At 37.9% G+C, this 18,375-nt stretch overlaps 3 protein-coding genes and 1 long non-coding RNA gene across 8 annotated transcripts in view; 3 read left to right on the top strand and 1 right to left on the bottom strand.

The window, feature by feature from the left end:
• Positions 1-4,591: 4,591 nt before the first annotated feature.
• Positions 4,592-6,205, top strand: LOC147120329 (homeobox protein Hox-D8). 2 transcript variants are annotated; one of them, XM_085986113.1, is made up of 2 exons: positions 4,592-5,027; positions 5,242-6,205. In XM_085986113.1, the coding sequence occupies exons 1-2, from the start codon at positions 4,601-4,603 to the stop codon at positions 5,532-5,534; spliced, it is 720 nt and encodes a 239-aa protein (XP_085842239.1). In that variant the 5' UTR covers positions 4,592-4,600; the 3' UTR covers positions 5,535-6,205. The 2 variants fall into 2 exon arrangements, with proteins under 2 accessions (XP_085842239.1, XP_085842238.1); XM_085986112.1 differs by having other exon boundaries at positions 5,239-6,205.
• A 3,441-nt stretch (positions 6,206-9,646) lies between these two features.
• The window catches only part of hoxd3a (homeobox D3a), a 37,928-nt gene continuing 29,199 nt past the window's right edge, over positions 9,647-18,375 (top strand). Inside the window, exon 1 of one of the 3 annotated variants that reach the window (XM_085986100.1) lies at positions 9,647-9,709. The gene's annotated coding sequence lies outside the window, so the exon portion shown is untranslated. Of the gene's footprint in view, positions 9,710-9,772; positions 9,915-18,056; positions 18,120-18,375 lie in introns of those variants that run through there. The other 2 variants (XM_085986103.1, XM_085986101.1) reach the window with 2 other exon arrangements.
• Positions 11,183-18,077, bottom strand: LOC147120327 (uncharacterized). The gene is made up of 3 exons (XR_015078166.1): positions 17,675-18,077; positions 13,885-13,992; positions 11,183-12,323 (listed from the first exon to the last, which is right to left on the bottom strand). It is a non-coding gene; the product is annotated as an uncharacterized LOC147120327 (long non-coding RNA).
• LOC147120328 (homeobox protein Hox-D5) lies at positions 15,128-16,957 on the top strand. 2 transcript variants are annotated; one of them, XM_085986105.1, is made up of 2 exons: positions 15,128-15,689; positions 16,082-16,957. In XM_085986105.1, exons 1-2 carry the CDS (start codon positions 15,182-15,184, stop codon positions 16,327-16,329), a joined length of 756 nt encoding a protein of 251 aa, XP_085842231.1. In that variant the 5' UTR covers positions 15,128-15,181; the 3' UTR covers positions 16,330-16,957. The 2 variants fall into 2 exon arrangements, with proteins under 2 accessions (XP_085842231.1, XP_085842230.1); XM_085986104.1 differs by having other exon boundaries at positions 16,079-16,957.

The raw sequence follows: 18,375 nt of genomic DNA, 5'->3' as shown, positions 1-18,375 counted from the left end.
GACGTCTGACCTTAATGGCTTTATGGTTTTCTTCATGTAATTACGGACTTCTTTGAAATCAACCAATTCAGATGTTTTTGTCTGTTGGTGACAAACAAAAATGCAGACACTAGTTAAAGGGGCGAAGACAATTAATTCCGCCTTGTCACTTGAGTCTGGACAAACTGTTATCTATTCCCAAACATATATGTACGAAGGACAATGAAGTATATTTCGCTATAATGAAGATTTACGCAAAATATTAGTCAGCATGTCCAGTCAAAAAGTAATAACGCGGGAATCTGTAGGCTTACTAAATTAACTGAAAAGACATGCGGCAGAAAACAACAGAGACGTTCAAAACTATAATACTTAAGTGCAATATATTTTGTTATGCACGATGCAAATGATTTACACGCGAATATGTGTAACAGATTGTTTAAACAACGAGTCGAAACTAAATTGAACACAGCTAGAGAAATTGCTTTATTTTGCATTTGTGTTTTATGAATTTATTTCATTTTGCATCTCCATATAAATACTTCTTATCTCGCACACATACGCAGTACAAACGTATTCATAAATGCAAAAAAGATTCTAACAACAGCAAATGGAGCACATCCAGCAATACTTCTCAGCCTATAGAAAGACATAGTTAGATCTTTCCAGATATTTAGTAGTCGCTAATAGGGTTCCCTCTGTGCATCTGTGTTTCTTTCTTTGTCTCTCTATACACGTGCAGTTACACATCCCCCCTCCCTTATTCGGATTATTAGATCACCGTAGAAATGAGCATATATAGGCAACCAGCCGATTTGACTTACATATGTTTTGGAGTGCCATGTCAGGAGTATAATTAGTCGACTGCTTTCTGCCCAATACCAAATGTATAAAGTTTCAAATTATTATCTAACTTTTTGAACCTCTGTAGTTTCGTTGGAGAGTGCTGAATGCCCTCTTAGTGCATAGAGTATATGAGACAAGTTGTCGTGACAATTCTGAATCATTTTTACATAAAACCATTTCTATCATTTATTGAGATCTAATGGAGCTTCTTTTATGTTTCGTTTCTTCTCAAGCATGCAAACTGGTTCTTAAATGATTGCACAAAAGTGAACCAAAGTAGCCCTAGTTCCGGTTCAGTCGTAGTTCATATCATTATCCACTGGGGGGTGCTGTCGCTCCACTATACCCAATTGGAAACCTGCAAGTGGCAACAGAAACATAGTAAAACGCTTAAAAGGAAAGTAGTAACTTTTCGTAGCGCTTTTTAATTTAGAAAGCATGAAAAACAGTAATAGTTGAAGTCTGATTCTTCGGAGGAATTTCAAAATACAGGTTTAATATTACAATTGTAGACTCACCCCAAACGTTCAAAATCAAACACGAGTGAACGTAAAAACTTCCATATAACTCTGTGGAAATGTATTATTAAATAGTTACATTGTACGGACTTTTGATATTTAAAAAATTGTAAGAACAAATTGACGGATTTTACATAACAATTTACAACTATTGTAGACAGTTGTAATTCCAATTTCCACAAAAAATCTCCATATTTGTGCCTGTATTCGCCTTTGTTCTAATGATGTTCATTCATCGAAACTCTAAAATATGATCTTTCCACAATGAATGAAGTCGTGCACTCCGGTTACAGTCGGCGTGGTACATGTCAGACAATGCAGAGTGGGATTCGAGAATAAGGATGTCATTTTTTAAATTCCTCAATTTTAATAAATGAGGCTATTCAGAAACGAAAACTGAAAATGTGTAAACTAGTGCAACATTATAACAACAAGACGAATGCAACATTATCCCAACAAACGGTGAGCATTCCGAGCTAATCTTAGTAAAATGCATCATTCTCAACTTTAACTGGAGTAAACATTTCTTTATGTTAACGTGCGTTTCAGTCTTCAAAACAAGAATCAAAAATATAGAGCCCGGTCTACCATTTGTTTAAAAATCCACTTGGCGTCCAATTTTACAATCTTCCCTTTAAAATACTTCTTCCAAAATATGTTGTAATAATATTCAACGATTTCTGAAACATTTTCAAACGTTCGAATGCAGTTACAGATTTAAAAGTAAAACAAAATCAATGCCACTGTGCACATTGGTTTAACTGCTCATAGATTCGCTGCGTTGACATGTCCCGGAATAAATCGACTACAATATAGAATTTTATTAGAGCGAAAAAAATAATGAAGTTTAGAGTTAAAATTTAAATTATTATCTACACGATGTGATTCGAGATGTCTTATCAACAAAGAAAACCCTTTCTCAGGATTTCGGCAGGAACGCTTGCAGCCGGTTTAAACTATATATACATGCACATACTCCATTGTTTTATATTATGCACCTACCCGACAACATTCCACAATTACAGATAAATACCATATGTGTTTGTTTGTCGCTGATCACTGGGGTTTATTCAATAAACCCGATCAGTGTTAATACGATAGCAAAATACTGCGGATGTTGGAAATCCGAAATAACAACATAAAACGCTGGAAAAACTCAGTAGGCCAGACAGCATCCGTAGAGAGAGATACAGAGTTAACGTTTCAGTGTTAATTTGTGCTTTTCGGATTGCTGGTTTATCTCCCTTGGATTAGAAGCGGCTCTGTAATCATTTCAGATAGCAAAACAAATAGAAAAGTAAAACAGAGCTAAGATATACATTTAAATTAACAACGAGCTGTATATATAAACTCTCTCGCCTTACGGGTCAGATTTTTAAAATAATAAAATGACTTGAATGGCTTGTACAGAAAGGGCACGGGGCGATCCTCTTCGTGCCATTTATATTTTCGTATAAACTTGTTAAATGAAGCAAACATTTCTGCAAAATAGATATTTTGCCGAAAAGTAAATGACAAAATTAATATGCAGCATTACAAATTAATGGAAATGTTCATCATACTGAAAAGTAGTTTGCCGGAGGTTTTAACCGAGGCTGTGATCAGTGTTTCTGCTCTAGAATGCAGCTAAAACTGGGAAAATGGCAGCTTTTCCATCTCAATGTACACATTCGTGAACATTATATTATAATTACACAATGATAACGCGTTTTAAATTGCGAATTTTCAGCTGACTTTTGTTTTACGCAAATAAATGAGAAATTACTGAAAAATAATATGGTTGCAGCAAAGTCTAGCGCATAATGGACTCAAAACTCATTTTGGTCCATTTTGAATGAACATACGCTGCATACATTGAAGTGTAGGCAGAATTCTTCTGGTTAGCAGTCAGTGAAGACATTGCTGATTCTATTTCCCTGAAGCTTTCTGTGGAATTGAGACAACCACCGGAGCGTGAGGAACAAAGTTCACTGGTGAATACAAGTTTAACCAGATCAAGCACTCTTTTCGATTAAACTTTAAACGCAGTCGCTTGAAGGAAAAACATGGGATTCAGTTTATTCATGAGCGATTCAGCTATCAGGAACTAAAGCTAACCAGCTCGGAAACCGCACGCCTATCAGCTCAGGCTTGCTGTTTCTCCCGATGCTGGAGTTCTTATTGAAATTTCAACCTGAAACTACAAACTTTGAGTTTGCCTGCAGATCCGAGCTGCTTTTCTGGGCAATGACGTCTGCCAGGGGTGAAATGATGGAAATTGTATTCACAGGCATGATTTTCATTAGGTAGCTATTAACCTCCAAGTTTCAGTCAAGCGAGCCTATTTTTTATCTGAGGCAAGGGTAACCGTTTCTTCCCGTTCTTTGTAGAAGGGATGTTTCATGCAGCATATTAAGACCGTTTGATACTTCTTTTTGTAAACAGGGATCTATTTCTGTTCAACTGTTTCCTACTTATACCCAGTAACAGCAATAACTATTGCTGATTGACAACCGTTTATATGTAAACGACAGAAGTATCCATGCGCCAAATATAGTTATGTATGTAAATATAAATAAATATATAAATATATATAAAATATATAATTATATATTTATATATATATATATATATAAGCTGGATAGGCAGAGTGACAGACGCACGCAGATTCTACAAGATTTACAGAAACAGCCAGTACAAAATAATCCCTGCTCTTAATTCTAACTTTAGCCTTTTAGCCCTCTGGCCTTTCCCCCCATTTTTGACTATGTCTTGACCTTGAGACCAGTCTCACCTTGTTGTGCTCTAAAATCTAATTGCTGTGCTGTAACCGGGCCAGCTTCATCTCTCTTCGACTGAGTGGCGCACGTATTTCATGTTTTCTGTGATGCGGCCCGCCTAATTGTAATGAGAGTGTGCTGAATATATTAATCCGCATGTTATCTTTTTTTTCCGATCTGTATGCCCTCTACTTTTAAAAAAATATATCATTTCCCAGTGCAGGCGTGTTGCCCGCGAAAGCGGTAACTGTAAACGGCAGTCAAAGCTCTCCTCAGCTGGCTTCGAACTGAGCTGCGGTTTCAAAGTGAAGCAGCCAAAGCAGTGAGGCAGTTGTGTACCTACAGTATTAGCGAGTATGTTCCACGGGGCATCAGTGCACACTGGACCTGCATTGCCATCATGAGCACTGTGTAGACCGGGGAACCCAATAACATCACTCCAGTATTGTTTAGCATTTATTTTGTTGATATTCATTGGCCATTCTAGAGTCTGCACAGATGAGTTCATATTTTGTAAATCCATTCTACTCCAAGTACAAGCCAGGAGAAGCCCTCAGTCCCACTTACTACGACTGCCGGTTTCCCCAAGACGTGACCAGTAGACACGCTGTGGTCTATGGTCCCAGCAGCGGCGCCAGCTTCCAGCACCCAGCTCAAGTTCAAGAATTTTACCATCATGGGACATCAGCACTTCCTAATACTGGCTTTCAACAGAATCCTTGTGGAATTACGTGTCATGGTGACCCCTCTAAATTTTACGGATACGATAACTTACAAAGACAGCAAATTTTTACGACACAGCAAGAGGCCGATCTGGTACAATATCCTGACTGTAAATCGTCTAGCAGTAATATTGGCGAGGAACCAGAGCACTTAAATCAGAACTCGTCTCCTACTCAAATGTTTCCCTGGATGAGACCTCAAGGTTGGATATATTAAAATTAGTTTCCATCTCACGTTTTACTGTTCAGTTACACCGCCAAGGTGTTTAACGCTATCTGTAATAGTCGGCTTTAATAGGAACACTTTCTTTGTGTAGCAGTGCCGAGCAAAGCCCTTGTTGCTAGTCTGTCGATCTTTGATTGTGTGCATTGTATCCGCTGTTGATTGTTTCTTGTCTTTCTGGTGTTCTTTAGCAGCGCCCGGCAGACGCAGAGGGAGACAAACTTACAGCCGTTTCCAAACGCTGGAGCTCGAAAAGGAATTCCTGTTCAACCCGTATCTGACTCGAAAGCGAAGGATCGAGGTTTCACATGCTCTGGGACTGACTGAGAGACAGGTGAAGATTTGGTTTCAAAATAGGAGAATGAAATGGAAAAAAGAAAACAACAAAGACAAATTCCCAACCTCTCGGAACGACGAGGAGGAGGAAGAGGTCAAGAAAGAACAGGAAGAGCCTGAGCAGGAGACAACAGAAAAAGAGACCAAGTAACTTTACCCCCTTTGGCCTCAAAGCAAAACCTTATTCAGTTTGTGCCAATCCCACTGTTAAACGTGTTGATCAGGATGAATCCTCCAGCACATTGATGGCTAGTTTTGTGTAAACAGTCCACCTGTTTTTGAAGTTCTTTAGAGCCTTAATTCGACATTCTTTCTAATGAGGTCTGTGTGCATCATTTTAACCTTTTCAATCACACTCCGACAGATAGAGTATCAACCGTCCTATAGAATTTTGCAACTCCCTTTAAAAGTGGAAAGCGGCAAAATCGCAGAAGAAATAGCCATTTTGAATAAAGATTTTATTGCTTTTTAATAGGACGAAAATATGAAATGATATCGTGATTGATTTAGTTTGTTGATTTTATTTAGCATTTTGTGATTATACCCAACAACATGAACTGCCTAATAGAACGGATTATTTGGAATGTAATGCGAACACACTTAATTAATGATAGAAAAAAAGGTGCACTTGCGATGTGTCTTAATTACTGTGCGTGTAAACTAATTGGTGGTGTATTGCGGCTGGAAATTCTCAACCATTAACTATTCTCCGATACGCATATTATAAACACAAGCAAAAAAAATTACAAGGTATTCCGCAGCAATAGTCACTTTTTATGATGGTCGAATGTGATTAAATTAATAAATGTTGATTCAATTTAACTGTGTACTTGTTTCATTTTACGACCAGTATCCCAAAGAAAATAAAAGTAATTCATTTGATAGGAAATCACTGTGCTCTTATTGAAATAATCGGCTGAGATCGCTAATCACTATTTTGCCAGCGATCTGTGGCTGTTTCGAGTATTTTCTGTAAGGTTAAATCAGATGTATTTTAATTTTGTTTGTCTATCCCTGTGGCCAGAAGGTGTACGTCTGCCACACAGCACCGCACTCTGTTCGTTCGATGCAAAAGCCCGAAGATGGCGTATTTCTTTATATGTAGTTATAAAAGTTAATGATATGGCTGATGATTAGAATATTAGTTTATCTATGCCCCAAGTTAAATGTCTTTCGAGTGACCATTGGCTAGTCAGATCACATGCCTGGCTCATGTGTGGCTAAAACGATGCTGTAAAAGCTAGTGGTTGGTGTTGAACTGCGGTCTACTGTACACGTATATCAACAAATCTCGTAAAACCGACAATAAAAGTTCTAGTACTACAAATCACTCGGCAAACTGTGGACTTCTGGGTTCCAATTTATTCTTTTCTGGTTTAAAGGCTGAGGGCGGAAGCAACATCTTCAGTGGTCGAAGTGACCGTCTGCCTTTCCATTAAACTTTACTTAAGCAGCGATCAAGCCACATCTAAACTTTAACAGGATCAGTGGGCATATAAACCCTAACCATCGGAACTGGCAATTTTCTATCTCCACCTTTCCTTTGCGCACGATGATAAGCCTAAATAAGGAAAAAATATTGATAAGAACAAACAGGAAACAATTAGAAGAAAAAAAAGCAAACATTGTACTTCAAATGTTGTGCAAACAATCAAAAACGCGCGCGATTATTTGAAGAACTAAAGATAACAGTATACATTTTACCAGCGGACTCCAGAATCCACTCTGATAACACAGCGATGATATTAAGATCTCTGATTTACGAAACAATTTCAGACTTGTAATCGATATAATAGTATATTATATAACTAGGCGTCATATTCTGACAATGTCCTCATTCCATCAGGTATAGCTTGCCATATGAAGTGCCAATGGACTAATTCAGACGGACAACAGCGAAGTTTGAAAACTCCAGTTTTGTCAGACTTTAAAGTGTCTATTTTATGTATCCTAATCTCGATGGCATCATACATTATTTTAAAACAAATACATTTTGTGAAATGTATTGTATATCACAAGGGTGCCCGACTATAACGTAGATAAATAATTTCAGAGAATAAATCAACTATAAGTAAAGTAATATCAGGGTTTTATTTTTGAAATTGCATTCTCGTGCCGGGGAGTGGTCGTTTCACAAACTTTTAACAGTTTTTCACAAGCCTCTGTTGCTTTTTAACCAGGTGGGTTTTTTCAATGTGATATGTGATCTGTGCTCCTTTTTGGAAAGAACACTTATTTTAAAAATTAATCAAATCTGTTACAAAAAGTTCTAAACCAAAGAATGAAATAAATAAAGTTATTTTTGCATCCGCTTCCATTTACAAATTGGTCTTTGCCGCAATCGCGGTCACCAAGGTGTTGTACAATTACGGCAGAGCTGGGCCTTATCGACGGTCTTATTAGATGATAGGAATTGCAAGTCCCTCCGTGCTTTCACTGAAGGAATGGTGCACACAAGGAAGAGGCTTTTGGGTGGAATCAGTCCTTTGACGTGGGCATTACGCATCATACTTGCATAGATTTTAGCAGACAATGTAGAACAAAAATTGCCAGAAATGCTGCGATATGCATTAAAAAATGCTCCTTATGAATCCTTGTAAAAGGTTTCTCTGGGTTCTTCAAGCCCGTTCATTTGTTTTTTTTTTCCTAATCAAGCCTCTGCCGAAATCCCTCCACCCCCCACCCCAGAAAAACATCTTAAGGAACCAGAGTAAGGATAACTTACAAGGTTTAACGTTTTATTCATTTTGCATTTTATATTTGGTCTAACGTTTCTAGCAGTTTATCGTTATCATAAATGAAGTTTGAGAACTCGGTGCTCAGACACACACATTTCTAGCAGGCGGTTCTGTATTTTCCCCGTAAGATCACTTCAAAGCATTAGACCAGAGACAGTCAACTGTTATCCTTTCTCCAGAGTTAAACCCGCGGGAAATATGGGGTTAGGTAGAAAGTTCGAATATCAAATATCTACCAGCCATCATCTTTTTTTCCTAATTAATGAGGTTCCCGTGAATTTAACATTATTTGCCGAGCCCGCTCACTGCCGGTAAAGGGAATGGTCCTGCACAATTATCAAAGAACTGATTCAAACCATTTACACTTTCATTCATGCTGAACATATTTACCCAGCGTCGAAGCTATTTTATCCATTTAACCCAATTGACTATTGACGTGTTGTTATTTTTCTTTATAGGGTAATTTTCTCCCCTACACTGGAAACACGAGGAGTATAATGCAATGTTCCATTGTGATTAGAACTTGAGGTACAATGTGTAAACAGATAGCTAGATTTGCTGATCCTTAACTTCCACTTTCTCACCTGTGTAGAATGCACCACGGAACATTTATAATAAGTTGACACATTGCTTTTATTATTGATTGTTATTTGAAGGAAGTTTTGATATTTCTTCAGTAGCCAAACACTTCAGGTTCGTTTGTTTTCGACTCTTAACTCGGCTATATCGGATGGCCTCAGAACATCACGTCAAAACAAAACGAATAAGCTGTCTGATTCATAATTGGCAACATTAGATATTGTGATCGTTACACGTTTAATTATTTGTAAAACTAGTTTTTAAACGTACTTGACGTTTTTAAAACATGAACTAAAAAATATAGATTTTCAAATAAATTGGAGGGGTTTGATTGGTGTACTGTGAAATGCCCACTGCAGTGGAAATATTTCCCTTCATGTTTATGTTGTTGCTGCACTTCCGCCTGTATAGTTGGTTAATGCGTTCGTTACAATACACATTACAGCAAATAGCAGTAGCAAAGAACTCGTTAAAGGAAACATGGCGCTTGCGAGCTGTACTTGCGAAATCCGCAAGGAATTGCTGCGAATTCCTTTTTGTTTGAAGAAAATTTACAACTTTGTAATGGACCTTTTACGACGGAAACGGCGCTCCTATTGGTTGGCTTTGGTCATGTGAATCTAGTAACTGCGTTCATGGCCTTTTCATGATTTCCCTTGTGAATATTTCACTGCATTCCGCTGCTAACTCGTCTCAAACCGTCTTTTCTGTCAGTATCTCCCCTTGCCTGCTTTTGTCGTTGGTATTTGGCGCCAGCTGCTTGCAAAAAAGGACACTTTCCGCTGTATTCGCGGTGTTCAGTCCTTTTCTGTCCAACTATGAGGAAGTCATTCGACTCATGCTGGGATTTAGCAATCTGATCACTCTCACAGACCTCTGACGTCTGCTAACAGTCTTTCATTTACCCTTCAATTCGCTTTACCTTTTTAAGTTATTTTATTAATCGATCAATTACAAATGGAATACAACATCCACCTGGTTACTATTCTGGGGAAGCGCCCTGAGAGCGGTAAGTGCTATGCTTTCCCCTGCTCTGTTGTTGCAGATAGCACTGTTGTACATAGGAGGGAACGGCGCTGGATTCGTTGGTTGGGGTCTAGGCAGCTGTTTTGGAGGTCGAGGAGTGTTCGACATAAATTAACAAACAACAAGACTGATTTTAAAACGGCACATTCTACCGAGTGAATTCAAATGGTGGCTGTGGTGCAGATTAAGTAAATATTTATTTTCCGCAATAAGACGGGGAGTTGCGATTCGTGCCTATTTTTTATATGAAAGCTTCGCCACAAGGCAGCTGACATTTGTGCCTATGATTCGCAGTGGAGAGCAATCGGATTGCGTAATTTACTCGTGGGACGGTTATAATAATACTAATTACTAGTAGCGCTACTGTTGTTGTTATTTTGCGGGAATGATGCCCGGTGATTGCCGGTTTTACTCTGTTTTCGCAGATATGTGGTTTTCCACGTTATTTGGTATATTGCAGACGAGGACATTAGTTGAACTCTTTTGCGCTGTCTAAGGAAATGCTGTAGTGACAAATGATACACTTTGTGCTAATGATCCTAATAATTCCATGCAGTAATCATTAGCTTTAGAAACCCAAGAAGCTATCAGACTTTTAGGGAAATGTTTGGCTAACATCTTAATGATATTTCACCACGTGACAGCACTTTGCACAAATGCGAGGTACCCTTACAGTAATTATCCTGCAGTCGATATCAGACTTGTGGTTTCAATATGCTAGTAATGAGTGGGGATTCCGTCGATGTTTCTAACACTGCACTTTTTGTCATAGCTGCAAATAGTATCAGTTCGTCCATCTGATGATTTATTTCCTGCAACAAGTTGTACCCAATTTGGATTGTATAGTTTATAAAAACCATAAGGTCTGCATCCTGGGGAATGTCTTTAATTTGGTACAAACAGCCCCAACCCCATCTTATCGCGCTCCTTTATTTCCTCTGTCACTTATTTCTCAATATTAACTATTTAATTACAACAGCTTGCTGCGGAAATATGCGCAGAACAAGGACATGCGAGTTAGCAAGAGATAAATTTATCAATAAATATGTCTATTATTGTTATATTTTTTCCAAGGCAGTTGCTTGTATTTGCGCGGATTAAGTACTCGGAGAGGATTGTTCATGAATTTTCTCACTTAACATCAGAGTTGAATAAGGGAGTTTCTAATTGCATCCACTTGAAATTAATTGTCATGTTTGACTTTGACTATAAACTGGTTCGTCCTTCAGTCTCCAGATTATTTACTGGAAGCAGATAAAATGACAATACATTAGTTTGATCATCCGTATGGCGTATAATTATAGTGATATTAATTCGCTATTAGCATCTGGTATATATTTGCAAAGGAAGACTGATTTGAAAACCGTTGATCTACATGTGCCTGTATCTATCGCACAGACCAACAGGTACCTTGTCGAAATGAAACTCCGGCTGCAAAAAATAAGGTCACAAAGTGTTCCTAGAACCAAATAAACGTTTAATGATATCCCAACATTTGTAACCAAGTCATAATTATTCTTTATCACATCGTAAATATTTCGATATTAACTGTCTATTTTTAGACAAGGTCTACAAGCAGAAATGTATCCATACTCGATTTATATCAGGTTGGAGAAGTTGAAGTCCCTAGTGCTATTTGCTCTATTGAGAAAGCAGTTTTATTTTCACCTCAATTTTCACGCAGTAATTGTCATTAATTGGGTAACATAGTGTGTTTTCATATAATTTTCAATACATTGTCTGGGTTCACTGCAATAATTCTTATGCAGATATTATTAATTAAACTCTTTTCGTCTCAGTTAAAAAATCAAACGAGATAAATATTTGTTTCAGATATATTTTTCGATAAACTAAAGCTGGATAGCGGGAGTTATGCGATAGCTACATTCTTCGCTTTTTAGAATACAATAAAAAGCTGATGTGATTTCCTAGATGTTTTCTTTTTGACAAGACAAAATTTAATATAAACACATTAAATTTAAAACTGAACCGAAAAAACAAATTACAAATATAATAATCAGAAAACGCATTTGCAAATCTCAATGCCAGTGACAATCTGTAAGGTCGAATTATCTAATTTATGTTCTTCAAGATCACGTAGTCCGTATTTTTGCTAAAAGTACTAAAATGCTTAACAGGGACACTACTGTGTGTGTGTGCGTGTGTATGTATGCTGATCTACAGCCAGTATCCAGCGGTCTATTTGGAAGCTTAACTCTGGAGTTACACTCACAATACACTTTCTACACCGACAATACGCATTTTTCATTTCCAAACTATTTCAATATAACAATAGCAAAATATTATAATTCACCATTTAATGGAAACATTTTTCAATTAACATCTGACAAAAGTAAATCTGATCACCAACAACGTTTAGCACTTCTGAATTAATAATGCTGCTTTTCCAATCTTTTTAACATAAATTTGTAAATATAAGCAATTCATAACCCAAACACTCCCCGTCAGATTGAATCTGGAGTTTAACGGGAATAATCCATTGCGATTCCAGAGACAGCTCACTCCTCACAGGGTTGACAAACAAACGTATTTCCAAACCGCGATCTTCTCCTGAATTTATTACAAGGGCGAGCACACTGTAAAGTGAAAATCAACAAAAATTAATTGGTATGTGCTGCACGCAATGATTTGCTCATTCCACAGTATGAACATGATCCACAATCGCGTCCAGTGTAAGGGTAAAATGTTTAAATACTGGCCATTCTGTTTCAAAAGTTTCAGGGTTACAAAGGGGCAGTAGCCTGGGAAATATATATATTTTTATTTTCGCTCCACTCAGCACTAGAAACCATACTATTCAATCGGGTGCTCTATAAGAGCGGCCTGATTTGTTAGTACGGGACAAAGACAATATTTCTTCCACCGACTGTCAGGCGGCTGCGGCAAGGTTAGATTTACGAGCGTTAGACAGAGTCAGTTGGACTGTGTAGCGAGTACGTTCTTAGCTGAGAATTACAAGGGAGGCACACAAATCAAAGTTTACAAGGGGCAGCTAAAACCAAACCCTATATTATGGCATTTTATCTCAAATATACTTGCTAAAATATTACATTTTCTTGTACTTAAGCTTAACGAATCGCACGCTATAAGTTGTAGTAGATGATGTAGTATCTAGAATGACTACACTTTCAATCGAGGCCTACACTGAAACTGTAATCCTGAAACCATCCCAATAACTCGGAACTATGCAGTTTTAAGGCTGACGTTCTAACTCTGGCGCTGAAAACAGTGGACGTTGGGCCCTGTTTATACAGTTCCTGACTGCATAATATTTTCTTTGGAATATGCTTGGGCTTGAATTATTTTGCAATACTTTAGTGCTCCTGTTCTTAAATACTCCGGTGATAAGCATCAGGCAAAGGAGCACAAATACCTGGATTGTACAGCGCTACAAGACGACGCAGTAAATACTGTAAATATATTTCTGCCATAGCGTAGAAATCAAATATTGGTTCGTATGAAAAACCAAGTGTGTGTGGGGTGGGGCAGCCAAATAACCGGAGAATCCTATTTTATTGCTTAATAATTCACTTACACAAGTAGTTATGGGAACACCCTTTTTTATAAAAAACAACCAGCAACATATAAATGTAATCCCCATGTGTTAAATATTACTGCGATTATAGGTGGACTTTTGTAAAGTTCTTCAGGCCCGAATTACTACAGTCGCTTTTTGCCATCATTATCCCGCTCTAAATTGCGCCGTTCCGGAGCAGTTTCTAGGATTTATAATCCGCCTATTAATCAAAACGGAAAAGACATGCGTTTTTCAAATATTACATTTATTGCCCTCGCAGTTTTCCTGCATTTCTAGCCAGATCGAACTGGTTCGATTTGTTTAAAGTAGAATACTGCACCGCGAAACTATCCCTGCACAGAAAGACACCGGACCAAAGGTGCAGTCCCTGCAATCTGCACCATTCGTTTTCGAAAGTTGTATATATTTGGCGAAGACTCTCCTTCGGTACGGATTAATTAAATGGCCTCAGCTTGTATATTGGAGTGTACATCAGACCTCAGAGGCTTATGAAAATACCACCACCCGCCATAGTGTAAAATGTAGGTTGTACAAGGGAAAACTGCAATAAAGGTCACAAAGAATTGCACAATGAAAATAAAAATAAGTGTATAACACACTTCTGCTTAGCTTTTCGGTATGTTGTTCTGTCGAGACTGGTGTCGGCGTCGACTTAACCAGTCACAAAGTAACATATAGCGCCAATCCTTTCTTTCTTAAACCAGTACCTGATGACAACAGAAAACAAATACTTTATGTAGAATCCTGACTTTAGTGGGCAAGGGACACCAAAAGACGGACCATATATTTGCGAATAAAAGCTAATGGGAAACTTTGTAAAGCCGGTTTTTAATGCACAATCTGTAAAGATATAAAACTAATGCGCAGTGTTCTACGAAAACAATACATTCCAATCACTCTAGTGCCGCGGGCAGTGTGTGTAAGTGTGGAGAGGTTGCCTGTGAACCGTATATTTAAGTTTTTCGATCAAAATAATTTCCACGGCGTCGTTTCCCACAAGAAAAATGATCTAAAAATCCCAACCCGCTTGAGCAAAAATCGCAATCTGATTTTTTCAGTAGTAATAATTACTGCGAATATTTATGATTTATTTCCATCAAGCAATTCGCCACGAATCAAATTATTTATTTACAGTAAAAATCAAACTAAGGGGTCAAGTACACAGTTAATACGAAAGAAAGATGTTCTAATTCAGCTGAATTAGAAAAAAGAGGTGTTAATTGAGCTACAAAATATGTTGAATTATTGTGCTACAATATTCCATAATAAAAGCATCGCATAAAACTTAAAGGCTCTATGTAGTTGTATAGAACACGTCAACATATGACAATTCTGCCAAGCACTTTACACCTGTACTGTACACGAGCGCATACACTAATAAAATCACTAAACAGGGTTTTTGTATTTACAGAAATATTTTGCGTGTGTTCTCCAATACATGTCGACAGATACATAATGCATAATTTCGGATAACAGCAAGCAGCTTTCATAACTAACAATTCTCTTAACTTAAAGCTTGAACCATTTAAAAAAAAAAATGAACCCATTCCGAAGGAACCGTAGCAAACCGTGTGTATACGTCAAAGCCTCTTTCAATTTTGCTTTGTTGATTATGGGCCTGGTTTTCTCCATGTTTGCCAGCAGGAGGCGCTGTAGGACAAGGCTCGCTAAATCACAGCAAGTATTCTCACTGCATGAATTACCCCCAGGGTCAGGCACAAGAATTTACGACTGGTCAACAAAAGCACGTGATCTAAACTTGTGTCCCATATTTGGTTGCATACGTAGGAGGCAGAGAAATGACATGTGCCTTTTATTTCCATATTTCATTATATATCGCGCGGTCTAGTGGCGAATAAACGTCTAAGAACCACAAATCAAACCCCTAAAAGGCAGATGAGTTCCTACTTTTTAAACTCCTTCTCAGGTCGCTACCAAAATGGCCACGATTATCAGTTGCAGAGTTATGGAAATGCTGCGTCTGTGGGCGAGCATTTCAGGGAGTCGACGATGCTCTCCGCCAGGTATGGCTATGATTACACCGGGATAGACCTCAGCATGACTCGCTCTAACTCAAATCTGTGTGGAGACAGTGAAAGGTCTACTAACTACCTGCAAACAGCAAGTAACACCTTTCATAGCTCATCTGGTGTGAGAACTAAGTCTCCTGATCCTGCCTTCTGCTCGGGATCTTTAATAAGCCCATCAGACAGTGCTATTAAGACGGGGGCTACTATCACAGAGCCCAGTCACTCATACAGCGGTAGCCAGGACCCATCGCCGGTTACCGATGAGCATCAAAAGGGGACGAACAGCCCCAAACCAGAAGGTGGGCAACTAGACAAGGATCCAGCACAGCAGATGCAGATATACCCTTGGATGAAAAAGCTCCACCTTAACCAAGGTACGCTCACTGCCGTCATTCTGCCTTTTGACATACATTTTAATCCTGATCGAATTAATTTTTACATAAAGAAACAGAATAACTGAGCAAGCATGATCTAAGTATATAACGACTATTTGTAAAAGTACAGCAGTTTGAATCCTATCGGAATATAAGACTGTTGCTTTGCATTATTATAGCAATTATGCCAGGAGCTTTACCATGTTATGCATCTTTACGCTTTCCGTTGAAGTTTAAAATATGTTTAAAATATTTTAACATATATATCTGAATAATTAAACATTTTATTCTAGATACAGACATTATGGCGTATTTGTCTGAAACTGTATGATTTCATACTTTCGTTTGTATTGATGCGTGTAGTAATGCATCTTTAACTTTTTCTTAAGAAGGCTTAAGTGGACCAGAAGGAAAACGAACGAGGACGGCTTATACTCGCTACCAGACCCTGGAGCTGGAGAAAGAATTCCATTATAACAGATACCTTACACGACGCCGGCGGATAGAAATCGCTCACGCCCTGTGCCTGACTGAAAGACAAATTAAAATCTGGTTCCAAAACCGAAGAATGAAATGGAAAAAGGACAATAAATTGAAAAGTATAAATGTCAGCCCTCCAGGAGGAGGGTTTCAGCCATAGCTGGTTTCACCTAACTGGCTCTAATATTACTATCCAGATGATCTTTTAAGTTGCAATAGGAAAGCTTGCTTGGCCACATTAAATGCTCCTTTATGAGACACGTTAATACCTTGTTCTCGTGTGGGTTCAACGTCTTGTCATCAATTTATAAAGAAAAGAATACAATTTATCAGTTGTCATCAACAGATGTTAAAATCATGTTTTATATATTGATGATAACATCCATGCCTAAATTTAGATCGTAAGAGAAAAAAAGAGGTCAGCCGACGTAATGTAGCCAAGCAAGCCATTTGTCTCTGAGAACAGAATGAAGTTGTGCTGTATATCTGGTTGCTGAACAAACAAATCCTATGCCGGATTATAGCTTCGCTAAGACTCTAATTTAATAAGATTTTATAAACTTAGATAAATATTATTTCTTTCATCTCTTTTTACATCAAAGGTGATTTTTTTGTTTGATTATTGCTTGGAATGTTTATGGCACGAATGTTGCTGTGGTCCCAGGTATATCTTGTCATGTATATTCTGTACATATATAATGTTTAAATGTCTGCCTTTGTCCTATGTAAATGAAAGAAGTGGTGTTTTTGTCTACAACATTGAAATAAACCCAGTTTTACCAATAAAGGTTTCACCTGGTGTTTTAGCTGCAATGGGTGTATAAAGGCACGAACAATTGGTCACTTGTGAAAGAACCAAATGCCATCTCACTTTCGCACTTGCCCTGTATTCGTTTGACACCAGAGTTCTCCAAATACTGGTCCCAATGTTTCAGAACTCATAAAAGTTCCATAGACTGAACCCTCTTTGAACGCTTTCTGAATTAAAAAATACTTTTATTATTTTTGGCAAGAACTGTTGGCCGAGCTGATACTTATTCCAATAACTTTTTTAAGAAGAACATGAGTCATACGTCAGAAACCTCAGCACCTATACTACAGACACGTTCGTTTTCAAAAGACAATTTGAGAAACTGTTATCTAATGGAAGAATAATGCGAGTTTATGTTTTTATTAATGGCTATTTATCATTATAAATATTCAGGAAAATATATAAATCCATTAGTTGGACTTGATTGGGAGAACTATGGAGCTTATGAACAACTTCGTATTAGTTTCCATTGCATGGAATAATTTAGCAGGAATAACTGCACTGAGAATGTTTTTGTACCCAGCATTTATGACGAAAGCAGCAGGAAATAATAGACTGTTGAAGCGACAGAAATAGGGAAACAAAGTCATAGGAAGCCGTAACTGTTAAAAGGAATCCTTGCTTTTATTCTCAATCGATCCATTTCTATTTCACAGCTATCGGTCACGTATACATGTAGTGTATTTACACTTACCAAATCTAATAGATCCCCGTGGTTGCATAAGAAATGCCCAGACTGCGTTTTAAAGTATAGATAACTTATTCTCCAAGGCACGCGTCCTCTGCGTACTCAGTTGTTTAGCTTTATATTACTGAGAGCACATTTCGATGAACATGGCTGTCTTTAGTGAATAAAAGTTTTAAAGTTTAAGGGTTATTTATATGGACGCCACAGAGCCAGGTCCTGACTGGCTGTAGAGGGGCACGTGATGCCATTAAACTTTGTTTTATGGTTAGGGGAGTTGACAAGCCAAAATATAATTCACATCATATATTAGGTTAAGAGCAGACAAGTGCAGATGGTTAGTGTTTTCGAGAGGGTCTGTGGAAAGTGACACCAAGAAGCAAGCTGTCCTGTTCCACCGGTATGGATTGGCAGTGTCCTAGTGGCTTCTACCTTTGCGCTGGAAAGGCAGCAAGTAAGTTCTTTCTAATCGGTAACAGGGCTGGTGAACGCGTGACACCTGATGTCATTCGGGGCTCTTGGGCGCATGTACTGTTTCTTGGCCAGCCAAAAAAAACGAAATGATAGTACGACGTGAGTTCAATTTCAACAACTAGCTGTTATGATGAATGTGAAATAATATTCAGTTATGAAAATAACATTGCAATATTCTAAACAAATTATGTTTTAAGTATGTTACTAAATTTGTAACTACAATTACAAATGCTTAA

Source organism: Somniosus microcephalus, chromosome 4, assembly GCF_052327205.1.
Source record: "Somniosus microcephalus isolate GS21.2 chromosome 4, FLI_Smic_1.0, whole genome shotgun sequence".
Classification (NCBI taxonomy): domain Eukaryota; kingdom Metazoa; phylum Chordata; class Chondrichthyes; order Squaliformes; family Somniosidae; genus Somniosus; species Somniosus microcephalus.
Note: the sequence above shows the minus strand (reverse complement) of the source record. Positions and strands in the feature narration are given on the sequence as shown.